The sequence below is a fragment of the Vespa crabro genome, chromosome 1 (assembly GCF_910589235.1).
Source record: "Vespa crabro chromosome 1, iyVesCrab1.2, whole genome shotgun sequence".
Lineage (NCBI taxonomy): Eukaryota > Metazoa > Arthropoda > Insecta > Hymenoptera > Vespidae > Vespa > Vespa crabro.
Window position 1 is genome coordinate 20884602 of NC_060955.1, and position 19820 is coordinate 20904421.

Below are 19820 nucleotides of genomic sequence, written 5' to 3' on the forward strand. Positions count from 1 at the left end.
AAGGAAAATTAATCGTTCCGCGAGTGTTCGAATTAATGGATTATGTATCTAAACTCATCGTTTGTAAAGTCGAATTCATTCAGCTAATCATTCAATCGGTTTATTTTCTTTTATCATCGATAACTTTCGAAAAGCGTACTATGAAATTACAACGAATTCTTTCGAGGAGTTATTAGATACGCACATACATACATACACATAAAGAGAGAGAGAGAGAGAGAGAGAGAGAGAGAAAGACGGATATATAGAGAAACATTTGTATAGTTGTTTTCATATACCATTTATCTTCCTAATCCGTCTTAATTGCTCGAAAAATGTAGATAGATAGATAGATAAATAAAAAGATTGAAATGCGCTCGTTACGTTGAGCAAGAGCAATGAGAGGATCTACGTTTGGAAAAGAAAAAAAGAAAAGGAAAAGAGAACGAAACGAAGAAAAACAAAAGAAGATAAAAATAAAAACAAAAGGGAAAAAGAAAGGAGTAGAAAAAAGAGAAAAAAAAGAAAAAAGAAAAATACATTGCACGAAGTGATTGCACGAATTAAATACTTCTATTTGGCGCGATACGAATATCTCGAGCTACGATCGTTCGTTCACTTTGTTCAACTATCTCTCTCTCTCTTTCTCTCTCTCTCTCTCTCTCTCTCTCTCTCTCTTTCTCTCTACGTTTTGCACCGTTTATAAGGATAATAAGCGATAATGCTTGGGATAATTTATCCCACTTTCCGTTCGTTAAATTCCTACTACGGTTTAATACTTTTCAACTCGTAACACATGTATAGGTATTTAGGTTTTCATACATACTATATATATATATATATATATATATATATATATATATATATATATATATATAGCTAGATAGATAGATAAATTTGTATATAAATTCTTGAGTTAGATAACTTTAATTCCATGTGATCCGTTCGTAGGAAGAGAAAGAGACTCTCATTAATGCTTCGCTTGATTTCAAGTTAGATTGCTCGTAGATAAAATGATTTAAAAGTAAATATCATTATTACGATATTATACTCACTTTCACAAAAAAAAAAAAAAAGAAAAAAACAATTGAATTTCTTTAAGTTAAATATTTCATTGATCATTCTCAACATTTTTATCAATTCTTGTATTCATCCTTCAATGATAAATAATATTGAAAGGGAATGATAAATATATGAAATAAAAATTTATAAAAATCTGATCAATTTATATAAATTTTTATATATAATTATTTCGTCCAATATCTCTACGTACAAAACTAATACGTTTTTAATATCCTTATTATATTTATTATTATATTATTATATTATTATATTTTTAGTTTTGATATATATATATATATATATATATATATATATATATATAATATACATGTGTTTGTGTGTGTGTGTATGTGTTATATACATAATACAAACGAAAAAATGGCAAAAACTTTTTGCACAATTTAATAATATCCATCATTTTCGTATTATGTTAAAATTTAACCATACGACTTTTGACATTTTCCATAAACACAATAGCACATAATAAATTCAAATTGCACAATTACATATTATATGTTTATCGAACAATGGTTATTATTCTAACTGATTGAGAAGTTAGTTTCTAAAATCAATAATAACGATAACTTATTCGTAAAGTGAGAAGAACAGATAATGAAAGGTCAATAAGGAGAGTTATATACCCTTAGGATATATTAATCTTCGAATAACATTCACCTAACTTTCTTCCTTTTCTCATCTTTTCCAGGACGAATCTTCCTTTCTTTCTTTCTTTCTTTCTTTCTTTCTTTCTCTCTTTCTCTCTTTCTCTCTTTCTCTCTTTCTTTTTCTCATCCTCTTTTCAGAGGTCATTGAGCCCGTGACACTAATCGCTATTCATTCCATCGATTAACCATGTCGGTACCGTGCCGAAACGAAAGAGACATCTGAGAAAGTAATCTGAGTCGTTGAACACGATTTCCTATTCAAAATAATCGTCCTCGGTCGAGAGAGATGAAGCCCACTAAATACAAAAATAATACGAACTTTCGAAATGCATGAAAAGAGAGAGAGAGAGGCAATATTAGTAACAAAAAAGAAAAGTAATTAAAATTAAAATAGTTCTAATTTTAGAAAAAAAAAAATGTAATAATTTTTGCATGAAAAAACAAATAAAAAAAAAAAAGAAAAAGAAAAATGCGACTTTAAAAATAAACACATTGAATAGCATTAACACATAATAATAGTAGACATTTATACTCTAATATGATTACATACGATTACTATAATAATAATAATAACAAGAGTAATAGTAATAGTGATAATAGCAATATTATACAAGCAATATTATAATTAGTAATAATTATATTAGTAGCATTATTATTATTACTTAATTATATTTAAAAAGAATATAACTTATATTGATATAATAATCTTAATAGTATTTATTATTAGTATAATTGTGTTGATAGTTATATTGATACTTATAATACTTATACAATATATTACAATATAACTTATTGTAATATAATTAGATTATTTATATAATTATTTTGATTAGCATAACTTATTATATAATTTAGAAAATTTAATTATAGTATAATAATTATACAATATTACAAAGTGAAGTTAATGTTTTTAAGCTTTAGTAATTTTATCGATCTAAAATTAAAATTAATTTAAAAAAAAAAATCACAAAAAAGTAGTAATCAATTTTCAAAATAGTCCAGAAGAATTTTTAATACATCCTGTACTTGTATGATCTTATTAGTATATAAGTAATATTTTTCAGGTATACTTATCGTATCCATATACGGAAGTGCATATGTTTTTTTTTCTATTATATAACAGATAAATTTTTCTTTTTCCTACAATAATCTATAAAATGAAAGAAAACAAAAAGACAATAAATTACTTCAAATAACATTTCTATTTATTTGATTAATATTTGTATAAATTAACTCTAAATACTTTTGTAAAATAATATATAAAATGATCGACATATTATATGAATATTTTTGTCATTATAAATAATTAAACGTCATGATTGTGTAATTCATATTTATTATAAATACTTACTGATATTTTATTATTAATACTGATCAAGTTTATTTAAAATACTACCAACCATCAAATAATTTCATTCATACATTTACTTATTTATTTATTTATTTATTTATTTATTTATTTATTTATATATTTCACGATTTTCTTTGCAGTATTAAATAAAATAATGATATGAAAATATAAGAAACATTTTAAAGGAGAATCGTTCGAAGAAAAGAAAAAAAAAGAGAGAAAGAGAAAGAAAGAAAGAGAGAGAGAGAGAGAGAGAGAGAAGAAAAAAAGAGAGATGAGTTAGTATATTACGTCCTCTCAGACATATAAAAGCAAAGATCCAGATTCCAAGAAATGTATCGAGAAATTCATTCATCGCGAGGAACGAGATACATAAACCATACGAAAAGTCATGACAGAGCTCAGAGATGATTTCTTTTTCTCGATCTTTTTTTCTTTCTTTCTTTCTTCCTCTCTTCCTTTCTTTTTTTCTTCTCCCAAGAGAGAGAGAGAGAGAGAAATACAATGCACGTAACCGCAGACCGCCTTTTTATCATTCGCTTTTCCTTTCCCAGCACGAACGAGAAGTTACAGAGAACAGAAACTGGTTCAATGTTCGATACGGTTCGGAAAGAACTATGGTCCAGAAACTGGTTCTCTCTCTCTCTCTCTCTCTCTCTCTCTCTCTCTCTCTCTCTCTCTCTCGTATTCGAATATATCTCAACTATAAATGTGTGAATATACGTATACGTTCATGCGGGTGTACGTGTGTGTGTTTCATGTTACGTCCAAATTTCACTTTCGATCAATTTACATGTGTATACGTTTAAGAAAAATCATATAAAGGGCTAACTCTGATGTACTTGAAGAAAGACAGAGACAGAGAAAGAGAAAAATAGAGAAAAAAAGAGAGAGAGAGAGAGAGAGAGAGAGAGTGAGGGGTAGATAAAAAATAAAAAACAAGACAAGGACAAACAGTTTGAAACTATTATTATTATTATTATTATTATTATTGGACGTTTTAGAGCGCGAGAAAAGATCTTTCAATTCATCTCGTACGTATAAGAATTAATTGACGTTTCTAATTAACGACCTAGTCTCGAACGGCGTCGTAATCGTTATAGATTTGCAGTCATTCGCGAAAGTATACTCAGTGAAAGCCAAACCATTCTTGTCGGATGCCAATTCATAAGCAAAAGGTGGTTCACCAAGCGAGGAAGATTACACGCGGCTAATAATAATTAATAATAACGATACGTTTGAGTGGACATTTTAACAGGTCCATATATACATATATATATATATATATATGTATGTATGTATGTATGTTTATGTATATACTAGTTAACTACTCTCTTTTTTCTTTCTCATATAGTCAGTTAAAAATCTAAATTATCGCTGAATAATAAAACGTAACATAACGATACGTTTGAGTGGACATTTTAACAGATCCATGTATATATATATATATGGTAAAATATTCTCTTTTTTCTCCGAGTTATAAATCGAAACTATAATAAAATAATAAAATATAAAATAACAATATGTTTGAGTAGAAATTCTAATATATATATGTATACATGACATGAGTGTGTTAAAACATTCTCTTTTTTTCCTCAATTAATATTCGAAATTATGGCAAAATCATAAAACATGTACAATAACCATAAATTTAAATGGACATTTAAACAAATTTATGTATACGCACATATATATATATATATATATATATATATATATATATATATATATATATATGTTAATAATTCTAACTATTCTTTTTCTTTTCTTGGCTAATAATAAGAATTAAAATCAAATATATAAAAATAATCAAACAACATTCGAGTAAAATGCGTATACCCATACATATAAAATCTCATATATATACATATATATATATATATATATATATATATATATATATATACTAACATGTACAAGTAAAAGAAAAGTATTAACGAGTATAATCGTAGGACGGAATGTAAGTAAATAAATACATAGATATTTAACTTGAACGATGAGGGACATGCGAAAACGACGATTCAATTTTCACATACCAGAAGCACGGAAGAAAAGTTTGGAACGTATCAAGAGATTGCAAATTCCTACGAAGTGAAACCCGACAAACGAGACTTAACGACGACAACGACGACGACAACAACGACAACGACAACGACAACGACAACGTCAACGACAACGACAACGACAACGACAAAGTGACGAAGAGAAGGACGAAAAGTTATGGCGGGACTTTTAAGTCTAAATACTTCCAAGAGAGCAATTTCGTCACTCTCTCGCTCGAGTCAACTTTCTTTATTTTCTTCCGCCGGTTTTTCTTATTATCCTCAGTTATTCTTTTTTCTTCTTTCCTGCCCTCTTTTAACCAACACAGAAAGAAAGAAAAAAGAGAGAGAGAGAGAGAGAGAGAGAGAGAGATAGATAGAGAGAGAGAGGCACATTCTCTTCTCCCAAGAGAGAGAGAATGCGAGAACGAAACGACGCCGCCCGGTGCTAACCGCGATCGCCTTTTTCTTGCGTAACGCACCAACAGCAGAGCCTTTCGGGCAAAAATCTTTTATACCGTGGTAGGTAGAGGTATGTATATAAAGGTATGTATATATATATATATATATATATATATATAAGTAAGGTAGGTACATGTTGCTAAGAAAAGAAGGCCATGAAGTTTCCTCGACTATACGACGTTTAAAAAGAGTCAGGTGCAGACACGAATTATCTGTGATGATCTTTCTCATTTTCAAGAGAAAGAGAGAAAGAGAGAGAGAGAGAGAGAGAGAGAGAGAGAGAGAGAAAGAGAGGGAGGGAGGGAGAGAAAAGGAGAACTCGTTTTTCATGGTTGACTCTCGAAAAAATAATTTCTCATCTTTATCTTAGGGAACAGTATCTCTTCAACGTCTTCGAGGTCATCGTCTCGACCCTTGAATCGAAGCTACAACGAATCGAGAATCTTGATAAAGCTGTTGAACATCTGATGAGGCGAGTCGAAGCCTTGGATTCAAGGGTCAACGACAACATTGACAAAACAGACGCTGTCATCGCTAAACTCAGGACATTGGATTTGAAACTGTTCAATGCACATCCTCCGATATCGCAGGAACAGATCCATGCGAGATCGGCTGATAATAGGAGGGAGGATAACGAGGCTGAAAGTGGTATAGTTTATTTTTTGTACATTTTATATATATAATCAAATAATAAAAGAAAACCAAAAAAATGTATACACGTATATCTATATATTATTTGATTATATATATAAATATATATATATATATTTTTTTTTGCTTTTCTTTTTAATCTATATTATATATAATATACATTTACTCCATCAAACGATTGATAATCTGACTTTTGATTTATTCTTTTTTTATTATTATTATTATTATTACTATTATTATTATTATTATTATTATTATTATTATTATTATTATTATTATTATTATTATTATTATTATTATGAAAACGTTACGAAAAATTCCAGACAAATTCTTTCTTTTAAATAATTATTAATCGCTAGTATTAAAAAGAAAAGAAAAAAAAAAAACAAACCTGTATTTTTATTTCTAACATTATAGTTCCGATAATACGATTGATCCATCATGACAATGACGAAAGATCGCCAGAATCTCTCGGTGAGAAATTGATTTCTCTTGATCAGAAGGTCTCTGATATCGATCACAAGCTTGTTAATCTAAAGAATCAACTCGACAATAATTTCTTACAAAACGACGACATAAATGCCGAGGCAAGCGAAAAGAAGCCTGTCAGTATGAGCGTCGTTGAGATCACGAAGGCGATGAGCAACGAGGTTATGAATCACGTGTCGATCGAGATCGAGAATCTTAGACAAGCCACCGGTGCGTTGGATCGTAAACTTCAATTTCATATCAACCTGGTCTCGGACAATTTAGGAGCTATTTACAATCTGATGACTGACGTACACGACGCGGTCGTTGACAAAGCAATTGTTAATGATCACAGAAATTCGACTACGACTCCTCAGCCACCACCAAAACAGAGCAAGTTCGATCGTTTAGTCGAAAGAATGCATCCCATGTTAACTGTTTCCGAAAAGATGGACGAAGTTTGGAACGTCGTGGTGAGTAATACAATTTTTTTCGTTTCTCAATTTTCCTTTTACTTTTCCTTTTTCTTTTTTCTTTTCTTTCTCTTCTTTTTTTCTTTTTTTTTTTTATCGAATTTATCTGACGTTCATAATTGTCACAAAAAAATATGTCATATTTTTGTTACTTTCTTTCTCTTCTTTTTCTATTTCTTGTTTTTTTTTTTTTTGTTTCTTTTTACTCGAATTTTTATCTAATTATATATAATCGTTAAAAAAAAATATTCTACGATTTTCTTTCTTTATCGTATATTCGTCCAATTTATTATAGACAATTGTAAAATAAAATTCGACGATTTTTCCATTTTTTTTTTTTGTATTGAATTTTCTATCGCAATTATCCGACAATCCGGATGATCGTCGAAGAATAGAAATAAAATAGAAAAAGAAATGACGAGGAAAAGTTTAATGAAGAGAAAAAGAATTTATTTAAAGATAAATAAAAAGAAAAAAGTAAAAAAAAAGTGCCGTGATATTACACCACAATCTTCTTCTTACATCAAATATAACCTAGATATGTAACGTAGATAATTATAAAGAAATCCAAAGAGAGACTTCATTAAGATTAATATATTACTTAGAGGAGAGAAAAAAAAAGAAAAGAAAGAAAAAGAAAAAAAAAAAAAAAAGAAAAGAAAAGAAAAAACGATAAGAAAAGAAAACCGTACGAGAGTTTCTCATTTCATTTCCGACGAAACGTATCTCGTAATAGAAAGAAAGAGAGAAAGAGAGAAAGAAAGAAAGAAAGAAAAAAGAATGAAAGCAAAGAATAAATGAAGAAAGAAAAAAAGCAAAAAATAAATAAACAGGGAAAATAAAAAAGAAAATAAAAAAGGAAAGGAATAAAATAGATTCGCTTTACACGCAAGGAATACATATACGGTACGTAATTGATCGCGATGCTACCTTCCGATGCGGTTTTCCCAACGCGGAATCCAGTCTAGGAGTCTCGATTAGTATAAGTCGCGTGCCAAGCAACACGATTGGCGTTAGACCGTTAAGGGTTAAAACGAGTCGAGATCGACTGGGCGATTAACTTCCTGCAGACCCAATGACTTGGCAGTGAAAACGGAACCTCGTTCTCGATTTTCATTTTATTTACATAGATAAAAGATCAGAAGATCTGAGATATTTATAAATTATTATAAAAAAAAAAAAAAAAAAAAGAAAAAAAAGAAAAAAAAAAGAAGAAAAAGATCATGCGCGACGATTACAAAAAGAAACAAAAAAAGAAAAAGAATGAAAATAAAAAATAAATAAATAAATAAATAATTACGAAGAGAAAGAACGAACAATTCAATGGTCGTCTTTATTTTTTTTTTCTTTTTCCTTTTTTCTTCTTTTTTTTCTTTTTTTGTAATTATTTATAATCATTTGTATAGCAATTATATATATATATACATTTTTTTTTGATGAATTATTTTATTCCTAAGTAATTATTTGTTTTTGTTGTTGTTATTGTTGTATGATACAAGTGATAGGAACGAAAAGAAAAAAAAAAAGAAGAAGAAGAAAGATAAAACTTTTTTTTTTTTTTTTCTTTTTAAAACGACATCGATCTCATAGGTCGGCACGAAAAATTCGGTGGACGATCTACTTCCAAAATCCGACGAGTTGCTTACTCAAACGCAAAGACAGGAGAGGGCGATCAGTGAGATACACGCTGATCTTAGAACGAAGACGAATAAGATAATAGAAAATTTGGAAGGCGTCGAGAGTAGGCTTAAGAAACAAGAGGATGACGTGGCTACGTTGGCACAACGACAAATACCCGCAGAATTATTGTTGGATCCAACGATAGATCGGCTTGTCGAATATGATCCAGGAAGGTTGGTATGATCTAAATGTTTAATATTAAAATTATAATTTTCGTATATTGTATATTAGTATCAATATGTTATTACGTTAAATCGGTATAACTGAGAACCTTTTTCTTTTTTTTGAAAAAAAAAAAATTAAAAGAAAATAAAATAAAAAACATAAATAACAAAAAAAAAAAAAAAAAAAAGAAAGAAAACCCAAGATTTACAACACGTGCAAATATATAAAAGTTTCGTTTAAACGTTCGACACTTTTTTCTTTTTCTCTGTCAAGATATGTTAACCTGCAGAACGAAAACTTCGTTACGGAAATCTCATCCTCGTCGTCTATGACCGCAACAACGATTCCACCGTCTATTCAAACGTCAACTTCGACCTCTTCGACGTTCCTCACATATACCACGTCTTATCCGTCAAGTAATGGATCATTGGCAACAACCCCCATGACCCCAACTTCTGCTGGACCACAAAGATCAACGACTAGGAATCGTGGTGTCATATTCCCGAGTGTTAAAAATAAACCAAGTCCTGCTAACACAACCTTCACCAGTGACATCTTAATCAATTACAAAGATATCAAGGTAATACGATTATAATACGATATAATTTTTAATGATTAATTGTGTGTGTGTATGTGTGTATGTGTGTGTATGTTTAAGAAATATTAGATCGATATGAGCGTTCAATGAATTTGCAAGAAAAAAAAAAGAAGAAAAAAAAAAAAAGAAAGAAAAAGAAAAAAAATAAATGTCAAAGTTATTTACTTTCTATCGATATAATCTAATACGTTAACATGTAATCTATTGAATATTCTATCTAATTTATCTGAACGTAAACGTAATACATTATTAATACTGAAACATTTTTATAATATCTCAATCCTATATATGTATATATATATATATATATATATATATATATATATATATATATATATATATATATATAGATCCGATATTTTACACTTTTTTGTTCTTTCCTTTTTTTTTCTTTTTTCTTTCTTTTTTTTTTTCTTTTTTTTTTCTTTTTTTCTTTTTTGTTGCCGTATCTAAAAAGAAACTTATATAATGTGAAACTTGTAATATAATTTATACCGCGTACGTAATTTATGAACTGGCAATAAATTTTCTGTCGGAGAAAACTTAAATCGGACTTAAAAAAAAAAAAAGAATAAATAAAAAAAGAACAGAAAGAAAAAAAGAGGGGGAAAAAGAAATAAAAAAAGAGAAAATACAAGCCCACATATCAAAATATGTGCGATTTCGAAAAATTATACGGGGAATTAAAAATTTAAACAAACAAAAAGAAAAAAAGAAAAAAGAAGAAAAAAAGGAACAGTAATCACTATAGATCTTTAAACTCTAGATAAACATAATATTTCTTGATTTACGAGCGAAAGGAAGAGAGAGAGAGAGAGAGAGAGAGAGAGAGAGAGAGAGAAAAGAAAGAAGAAAAAAAGAAATAAAAAGGAGAAAAAAAAAAGGGGGAAAAAAATGAAACGTAGAAGAAGAAGAAGGAAAAAGAGAGAAAAGAAAATAGAGAAAGAAAAAAGAAAAAAGAAAAAAGAAAAAAAAAAAGAAAAAAAGAAAAAAGGAAAGCTAAATAAAATCGGCACACTTTCGACGTTTTCCAGGGTTTCTCGTGCGTGGACTTGCTAAATGCAGGTATGAGAGACAACGGTGTCTATTATCTTCAAATACGAGGTACTACATATTGGTTCCTCAAGGTCTACTGTGAGCAGGAAATTGCCGATGGTGGTTGGACGGTAAGTTTTCATGCTCGAGAGATCTCGACTATTCTATTCTATCCTATTCTATCGTATCCTATCCTATCCTATCGTAACATGTAATAGCGCATCGCCGATCATCGAGTTCTTACGTATGAGAAGGAAGACGTCGATTTTTTCCTCAAACAATAACTATTCCCTCAGTTCAGATCGCTGCCACGTTATTTCATAGCGATTTGAATAAAGCACCTTTCTCTTCCTTTTTCTTCCCGCTCTCCCTGCCTCTCTCTCTCTCTCTCTCTCTCTCTCCCTCTTTTTCTGCCCATCTGACATTTATATTCATATTTATATATATATGTGTAATATAATATATTTATATATTGAGAAAAAGAAAGGAAGAGAAATATATCTATATCTCTCTCTATGATATATTATTAATTATTATTATAAATAGTATATATATATATATATATATATATATATATATATATATATACTATAATATAAATACATTAAAATATATACTATATCATACAATGATATAATTATAATTATATCATACAGTAATATAATTATTAATTTAATATTAGTACAATATCGTAACGGTAAATATAAATATAATAATTATAATAATTGTAAATAACTCTATCGTCTATATACTATAGAGAGAAACATTTTGAATATATATATATATATATATATATATATATTTTTTTTGTTTTCTTTCTATTTCTCTCAATCTCTTTTTCTTTTTCGAAATAATCGCTAACGGTAGACACGATCTTCTTCATTTTCTTTTTTTTCTTTTTTTTTTTTTTTTTTTATTTAGGTAATACAAAGAAGAGACGACTTTGGTGAACCTAGAGAAAACTTTAACAGAGATTGGGCCGATTACAAAAATGGTTTTGGTAATCCGGCTCGAGAATTTTGGTTAGGAAATGAAAATATCTATATGTTAACCAATAACGAGGATTACATGCTCCGAGTTGAATTGGAAGATTTCGAAGGGAATAAAAGGTACACGTGTCAATTATTAAAATACTTTTTTTCCTTTTTCTTTTTCTTCTTTTTTCTTCATTTTCTTTTTTTCTTTTTTTTTGTTTTTTCTTTCTATCGATAAAAATTAATTTAAATGTCTCAATTTCTTCGATCCTTCATCTTATATCTAATTCATATCTAATCACTTTAGATACGCACAATATATGCACTTTAAAATATATTCCGAGGGTGAATATTATAAATTGGAAATCGATGGCTACGAAGGTACTGCTGGTGATTCTTTGAATGATCCATGGTATGGATCGAATAATAGTCCATTCTCGACTTATAATAGGTAATAATTATATACGATCTTATTCTAATGATTTTAAATATCTATATCTAAATATCTATCATATCTATATAAAGATTTATTATATATATAATTGTCATCTAATATAAAAGAAAAATAATCGTTAATTTAATTATTGATTTTGCATTTCGATACGATATATTTTACAGAGACAACGATAGATCTTCGTTGAATTGTGCGTCAATGCTAAAGGGTGGTTGGTGGTGGAAATCTTGTGGACGTGGATTAAATGGACTTTATCTTAACGATCCTCAAGATTTATCGGCTCGACAAGGTATTTTAATATTAATACATTTATTTATTTAATTATAATTACAGACCGTTAAAACTACGTTCGAATGCGACTTTTATGGGAACACGTTTACTTCTTTATTTTTACTTATTTATTTCTCTATTTATTTATTTTATTTCATTTTATTTTATTTTATTTTATTTCATTTTATTTCTTTTTTTATTTTTATTTTTATTTTTATTTTTATTTTTATTTTTATTTTTATTTTTATTTTTCTCATATTCAAGGAATCGTATGGTTCCGTTGGAGAGGATGGGATTACACGTTAAAAAGGGCGACCATGATGATAAAACCTAAAGGACCAACGGCGTTCACCTAAACGAACGTTTTACGAATTTTTCCCTCTATTTTTTCTTTTTTCTTTCTTTCTTTCTTTCTTTCTTCCCTATTTTCATTTCTTTCTTTTTTTTTTCTTTCCTCCTTTTTTTCTTTCTTTTCATTCCCAGACAAGACGCAGTGTACGACGTGAAACGCATAGACTTAACGTGAAAACGTAAACGAAAATGAAAACGTAAAATGACAAAGAAAAGAAGAGAAAAGAAAAGAAAAGAAAAAAGAAAAGAAAAAAGGAAAGAAAAAAAGGAAAAAAAGAAAAGAATGAAAGAGAAGATTATTATTTTATACGACGCAGACGATTAATCATCTAATCAATTAATTTACCATGTATTTAAACATCGTTGTCTTCGATTGTTCGCGAACCACCGATTTTTAACTTAAGTTGAAACAGAAAAGAAAAAAAAAAAAAAAGGAAAAGAATAATTCATCGTCGTTGTTTCTCTATGTCGTCATTGAAAAACTCAAAAGAAAAGAAATCCGACGTTTAGCGTAGAATATTATAAATTATTATACGATGCGTTACGTTTTACGTTTCTGTTTCTCTCTCTATCTCTCTCTCTCTCTCTCTCTCTCTCTCTCTATCTCTTTCTTTTATTTTTTTTCTTTTTTTTTTTTTTATATTTTTTATCAATACATTCAACGAAGAACGTGACGATTTTATTTATTCTTTTTTTATTTTTTTTTTTTTTTTTTTGAAAATATCAACGCGCACAGCCGCATATCGAAACGGAGAAATAAAACGAAATAATTAAAAAAAAAAAAAAAAAAAAAAAAGAGATTGAAAAAAATAAGAACGAAGAAAGCTAACTCTCCGTTTCTTGAATGGAAAATGTAAATAATAATATACGATCGGCCAGATGTTACGATATGTCGGCTAAGTGAATGAAATTAATTAAAAAAAAAAAAAAAAAAAAAAAGAAAAAAGAAAAGAAAAAGAATAAAAAAAAGGAAAAAAGAGAACAAGAACGAGGAAAAAGAAAAGAAATAAAAAAAAAAGTAAAATTACGATGCGATCACGATATACGTGTATATAAATAATTATATTATTCATGATTCGTCATCGACCGGATCAATTTTTTTTTTTATTTTCTTTCAATAAGAAAAAGAAAATCGCTCGCAAAATTGCGCGTTTATGATACACACTTCGTGCGTAACGTTCGTTTGTGTTTTCAAATGGACGCAAATGTTTTGGTAGTAAGAAATGTGTCTGATAAAAAAAAAAAAAGGAAAAAGAAAAAAGAAAAAAGAAAAAAAGAAAAAGGAAGAAAAAAAAAACAGAAGGAAAAGGAAAGAACGTTTTCTTTTTTTTTTCTTCTTCCTTTTTCTTTTGCGTCCCTTTGAAATCACGACGAAAATATATTTTTCGAACTGCGTCGTTCGAAACAATTCTAATTTATATACATCGCGTTTCTTAGAAATCGAATTTTAGTGGAAATACTCTCGTTAAGTTAATTAACAATGAATTATTATTATTATTATTATTATTATTATTATTATTATTATTATTATTATTATTATTATTATTATTATTAATTACAAAACGTGAAAAAGATTTTACAGCTGTTAACGTACTATCAATGCGAAAGGAATCTCTCTGTCTGTGACGAATGTTTTATTAATTGGAGGAAGATAAAAAATAATTAAAAAAAAAAAAGAAAAAAGAAGAAGAAGAAGGAGAAGAGGAAAAAGAAAAAAAAAATAAAATAAACAAATGAGAAACCACAAAGAAGTATCGATACGAAAACATGGAATGTGAATTCCCTATAATGGCGAATCAATGGATTGTAAATAATGGACTGTAAAGGCTCGTAAAGATGTCGTATTAAGTTGTAAAAATGAGCTTTAGAATAAAGATATATCTTTTGTAAAGTACGAGTAAAAAGAACAAAAAAAGAGAAAAAAAAAAAGAAAAAAAAGAAAAAGAAAGAATAACACACACCTCTCTTGTCATCTAAAACGTATTGTTTTGCAAAATTTATATTCAATTTGAAACTTCTCTCATACTTCTGATAGATTTTTTTTCCCTTTTTTATCTGTCGTTCGTTAATTCTTCAATGATAGACAAACGATTATCAATAATTAACGATAATTAAATGAAAAAAATTATTCGTGTGATCGTTTGTATCAATTATACAAAAGAAATATAAAATTAATTAGACGTTTAATTGATTAATTTGCACGGTTAAATAAAAAAAAAAATCTCGGTCTCGTTCTAATCAAAAATGGAAATAGTTCAATGGACTATTTCGCACATGTTAATTTTGTTTTTTTTTTCTTTTTTTTTTTTCTTTTTCTTTTTCTTTTATCCTTGATAATTAATCAATGAGAGTACAAGTTTTTCAAGAAAATTAATTTTTCTTTTAATGTTTTTCTATTAATTTCATAAATATAACCAACGAAAGGTAAGAACGTCAATTAATTAACATTATTAATTTGAGAAATAATGGGAAAAAAATATATTACGAGGAATTATATTGAATTTATTTATTTGCATCGTTTGAAATAAAAATTAATAATATATTAAATTACTTACGCATTTTGATACGAGCGATACGTGCTTACTCAACCACGGTTATCCTTCGACTGCCAAATTGAAAACAAACGAAGATCAAATAGAAGGTATGTATTCTTGGAAAAAAAAAAAAAAAAAACAAACAAATACCCGAGAATATTAGCTCCCTTAGCCGGAGAGAGTTCTTCGTAATAAAAATGTAAACAAACATATTATTAACAAAAGTCATAACGTTTATAAAGAGAATCGATACAAATTATCGATTAAATATCTTAGCGTATTTAATAGAAAATACATAGATTTAGAAAAATAAATTTATCAGAGATTTTACACTACGAGAATCAAATTGCCTTTCTGGTTTTTTTTTCTTTTTTCTTTTTTTTTTTTTTTTTTTTTTTTTGCTTACAAACCTTCTGACGTCACATAGAATTGATATAAGTAGACTCGAGCAACTAATGCTGCCATCTTGAGTGTACAAAATAAAATATGGTAACAATGATTATTTTATGTTATTGAACAGTAAGAAGGATATCAATTGATTTTAAATAAATAAATAAATACATACATATATATATATATATATAAATGTATAATTTTATTATATCCTATAGAATTTATTTTAATTGTCTTAAATAAAATTAAATATTTGCTATACTGACTTACCGACTGTATTTTTAATGGACTTGTAATAATATGTCGGTAATGTAATACGCGACATAAAAATGATAAAGAATTTTATTCGAAATTATTATTACAAGACTTTTTAATAATAACATTTTAATAATACGACAATAATAATTAATAAACGACAAATACTATATTTATTTTTTTTATATTTAAATTTATAAAGTTTATATGAAAAATTATTTTGCGATCGTGTGATGCATGCTTAAAGATGCATTACGAAAGAATCAGCCAATGAGTGTATTTGAAATCTTAACTATTATATATAAAGTTTATAAATAAATAAATTTCATTTTATTTCTTTCATGGGTTTAATTAAGTCAAAATATTACAATACTTAACTCTTATATATTTTAATCGTAATGACAAAATTGATCATAAAAGTAAGGATTAAAATTGTATATCATATTCGAAGGATTCGATACGTTATATAGATGGCGTTGTTAAAAACTTTCGTTCAATTCTAAAATAATTTTAAAATCTAATACCAATTGATTTTGTCCTTTTATTTTCATTTATATCTATTAGATTAACGACGATAGATAATTGTAATTATTATTATCGTCAATTAAATTTTGATCGTATTACTCGAACGTTTCTTTTTTCTTTTTCCTTTTCTTTTCTCTCTTTCTTCCTTTTCCTATTAAATAAAAGTTACAACACTTGTTGAAATGTGCGGCACCGTGAACTTAGAACTTCCGGCGGAACAACAGTTTCGCAGATGATCACGTGATCGAAGATCGACTTCTTCGTTTGTGGCCACGAGGTTTTGTGGTGAAAATTAAGTTTACCGGGTGGAAAAGGCCCTCTATTTTTGTATTTATACAAAAATGTCCTCCAGCAATCCTTTGCCACCCAAAGAAAATGCCTTGTTTAAGCGAATTTTGGTGAGTAACAGCCATTAAAAATACTCTGTTTTGGACCCCACTCTCCGGCTAATAGGTGTACTCATCATGTTCTAATGATGAAGCACTCTTCGAAAACCTTAAAAAAATTCAATGGCAACGTTTAACCATAAATATCATTGTAATGTTATTAATGAAATCAAATTCTCAAGATTATGACCTTTATGACAGCTATTACATTACATTATATTTTAAATATATAATTAAAGAATAGGAAAGCTTTAATTTTCAACAAATGATATTCTCATTTTTTTTTTTTTTAATCTTCCAGAGATGTTATGAACACAAACAATACAAAAATGGATTGAAATTTGCAAAGCAAATCTTATCTAATCCAAAATTCAGTGAGCATGGAGAGACATTGGCGATGAAAGGTCTGACTCTGAATTGCTTAGGTCGCAAAGAAGAAGCATATGATCATGTACGGCGTGGTCTTAGGAACAGTTTACAGTCTCATGTATGCTGGCATGTTTATGGACTGTTACAGCGTTCCGATAAGAAATATGATGAGGCTATCAAGTGTTATAGAAATGCTCTTAAATGGGATAAGGACAATATCCAAATCCTTAGAGATTTATCTTTACTTCAAATTCAAATGAGGGATTTAGAAGGATATAGAGTGAGTACTCATATAGAATATATATTATTATTAATATACATTAAATATAAATATATATATATATATATATATAATAAGAATTATTTTGTTATTATATACAAATCTATACGTTTCAATGTTAAATAAAAATTATATTATATTATTATATTATTAATATGACAAATTATTATTTACAGGATACAAGATATCAATTGTTTATGTTACGTCCAACACAACGTGCTTCTTGGATTGGTTTCGCTATATCTTATCATTTATTAAAAGACTATGAGATGGCGCTTAAAATTTTAGATACATTTCGAAATTCACCTATGGTATGTATACGAAAATAAAACATTGAGAAATGATTTAAGTCGTGTGTATATATATATATATATATATATATATATATATGTATATATATATATATATGTATATATTGTTAAATTATATTTTATTTTAGTATCTTCTAATATTTATATATATATATATATATATATATATATATATATATATATATATATGTATATATTGTTAAATTATATTTTATTTTAGTATCTTCTAATATTTTTAATATCAATAATATATTTTCAATATCAATTATTATGTTATATATTATCATGCATATAATTTTATTTTATTTTGTACAAAAATATTTAAGAATTTGATCTAATATATTAAATATTTTAATTAATTGTGCAGATTTGTTATGATTATGAACATAGTGAATTGCTGTTATACCAAAATATGGTTATTCAAGAATCTGGTGACAATGAACAAGCTTTAAAACATCTTGATAAGTATCGATATCAAATTTGTGATAGAGTCACTTTAAAAGAGACATATGGTACGTTATTTCTTGTTATCATCGTTATTGTATAATTAATAATTTTATACAAGTTTAATGACTTTTCTTTTTTTACTTTTTTTTTTTTTTTTTTTTCATTCAGGTAAACTCAGACTTCAGCTTCAACAATATGCAGAAGCAACGCAGGTTTACAAAGAATTATTAAATATCAATCCAGAAAATACTACATATTATGCTAAATTAGCAGAGGCTGAAAGACATGAAACACCAGAAGATACATTGATTATGCTCCAAAGATACGAAGAATTATTTCCTCGTGCATTAGCACCAAGACGTTTACAATTGAATTATGCTACCGGAGAACAATTTAAAACATTAGTCGATTTATATTTACGACGAGGTATGCCTTGAAAAAACTTTTGCATTTTTCTTTTTATTTTTCTTTTTTTTTTCTCATATTAAAAGATTACTTAACGTACACGTACATACTTATATTTTTTATTTATAACGTTTTATATATATATATATATATATATATATATATATATATATATATATGTTTTGTTTTTATTTAGGCCTTCATAAAGGTGTACCACCATTGTTTGTTAATCTTCGTTCGTTGTATAATGACAAACAAAAAGTTGAGGTTATTCAATCTCTTGTTCTGGAATATAAGGAAGCGTTAAAAGCCCATGGTCATTTTAGTAATCAAGAAAAAGATAATCCACGAGAACCAGCGTCGGCTTTATTATGGACTTATTATTATTTAGCTCAACATTATGATTATCTTGGTCTTACAGAGAAAGCGCTGAACGAGATTGATGCTGCCATAGATCATACGCCTACATTAATAGAACTGTTTGTTACCAAAGGACGAATATTTAAGGTAAATAATAATATAATATTTTATTACTTTTGAAATATATAAATGGAAATAATATATAATATTTAATATTTATGCGATATTAAATATATTATTTTAGCACGCTGGAAATGTTCAAGAAGCGTATAAGTGGTTGGATGAAGCTCAAGGATTAGATACCGCAGATCGATATATTAATTCTAAATGTGCCAAATATATGCTACGTGCTAATTTAATAAAAGAAGCAGAAGAGACATGTGGGAAGTTTACAAGGGAAGGCGTATTAGCCATGGAAAATTTAAATGAAATGCAATGTATGTGGATTCAAATGGAAGCAGCACATGCGTATCAACGTCTTGGAAAATATGGAGAAGCGTTAAAGAAGTGCCATGAAGTTGACAGGGTAAGTCGTGTAAAAGACAAATATAATATTGGAATTATATCATCCAAATGATTTGATTTTAAATAATTACTTTATAATTTTTATATTAATCATTTCATATTGTTTACAGCACTTTTCGGAAATTATAGAAGATCAATTCGACTTTCACACATATTGCATGAGAAAAATGACATTAAGATCTTACGTTGGTCTCTTGAGGTTAGAGGACGTCCTTCGTGCTCATCCATTTTATTTCAAGGCTGCAAAATGTGCGATGGAGGTTTATCTTCGTTTACATGACTATCCTTTGCCGGATCCAACGCAGACACAAGAAATCGATACGGGTAAGTTTTCTTTTTTTCTTTTGTTT

At 27.7% G+C, this 19820-nt stretch overlaps 2 protein-coding genes across 3 annotated transcripts in view; both read left to right on the forward strand.

Moving 5' to 3' along the window:
- Nucleotides 1-14571, forward strand: part of LOC124432713 (angiopoietin-2) — a 38733-nt gene extending 24162 nt beyond the window's left edge. The window contains exons 2-10 of one of the 2 annotated variants that reach the window (XM_046981815.1): nt 5932-6209; nt 6630-7153; nt 8744-9006; nt 9272-9578; nt 10631-10762; nt 11553-11740; nt 11913-12056; nt 12224-12348; nt 14254-14571. In XM_046981815.1, the coding sequence (XP_046837771.1) occupies nt 5932-6209; nt 6630-7153; nt 8744-9006; nt 9272-9578; nt 10631-10762; nt 11553-11740; nt 11913-12056; nt 12224-12348; nt 14254-14306 (2014 nt within the window). In that variant the 3' untranslated portion in view covers nt 14307-14571. Of the gene's footprint in view, nt 1-5931; nt 6210-6629; nt 7154-8743; nt 9007-9271; nt 9579-10630; nt 10763-11552; nt 11741-11912; nt 12057-12223; nt 12349-12593; nt 13268-14253 lie in introns of those variants that run through there. The other variant, XM_046981814.1, reaches the window with a different exon arrangement.
- Nucleotides 14572-16604: 2033 nt separating this feature from the next.
- The window catches only part of LOC124428812 (N-alpha-acetyltransferase 15, NatA auxiliary subunit), a 43163-nt gene continuing 39947 nt past the window's right edge, over nt 16605-19820 (forward strand). Inside the window, exons 1-8 of the mRNA XM_046973325.1 lie at nt 16605-16785; nt 17075-17422; nt 17599-17733; nt 18101-18245; nt 18349-18606; nt 18782-19092; nt 19190-19471; nt 19581-19794. Coding sequence (XP_046829281.1) covers nt 16729-16785; nt 17075-17422; nt 17599-17733; nt 18101-18245; nt 18349-18606; nt 18782-19092; nt 19190-19471; nt 19581-19794 — 1750 coding nt within the window. The 5' untranslated portion in view covers nt 16605-16728. The remainder of the gene's footprint in view (nt 16786-17074; nt 17423-17598; nt 17734-18100; nt 18246-18348; nt 18607-18781; nt 19093-19189; nt 19472-19580; nt 19795-19820) is intronic.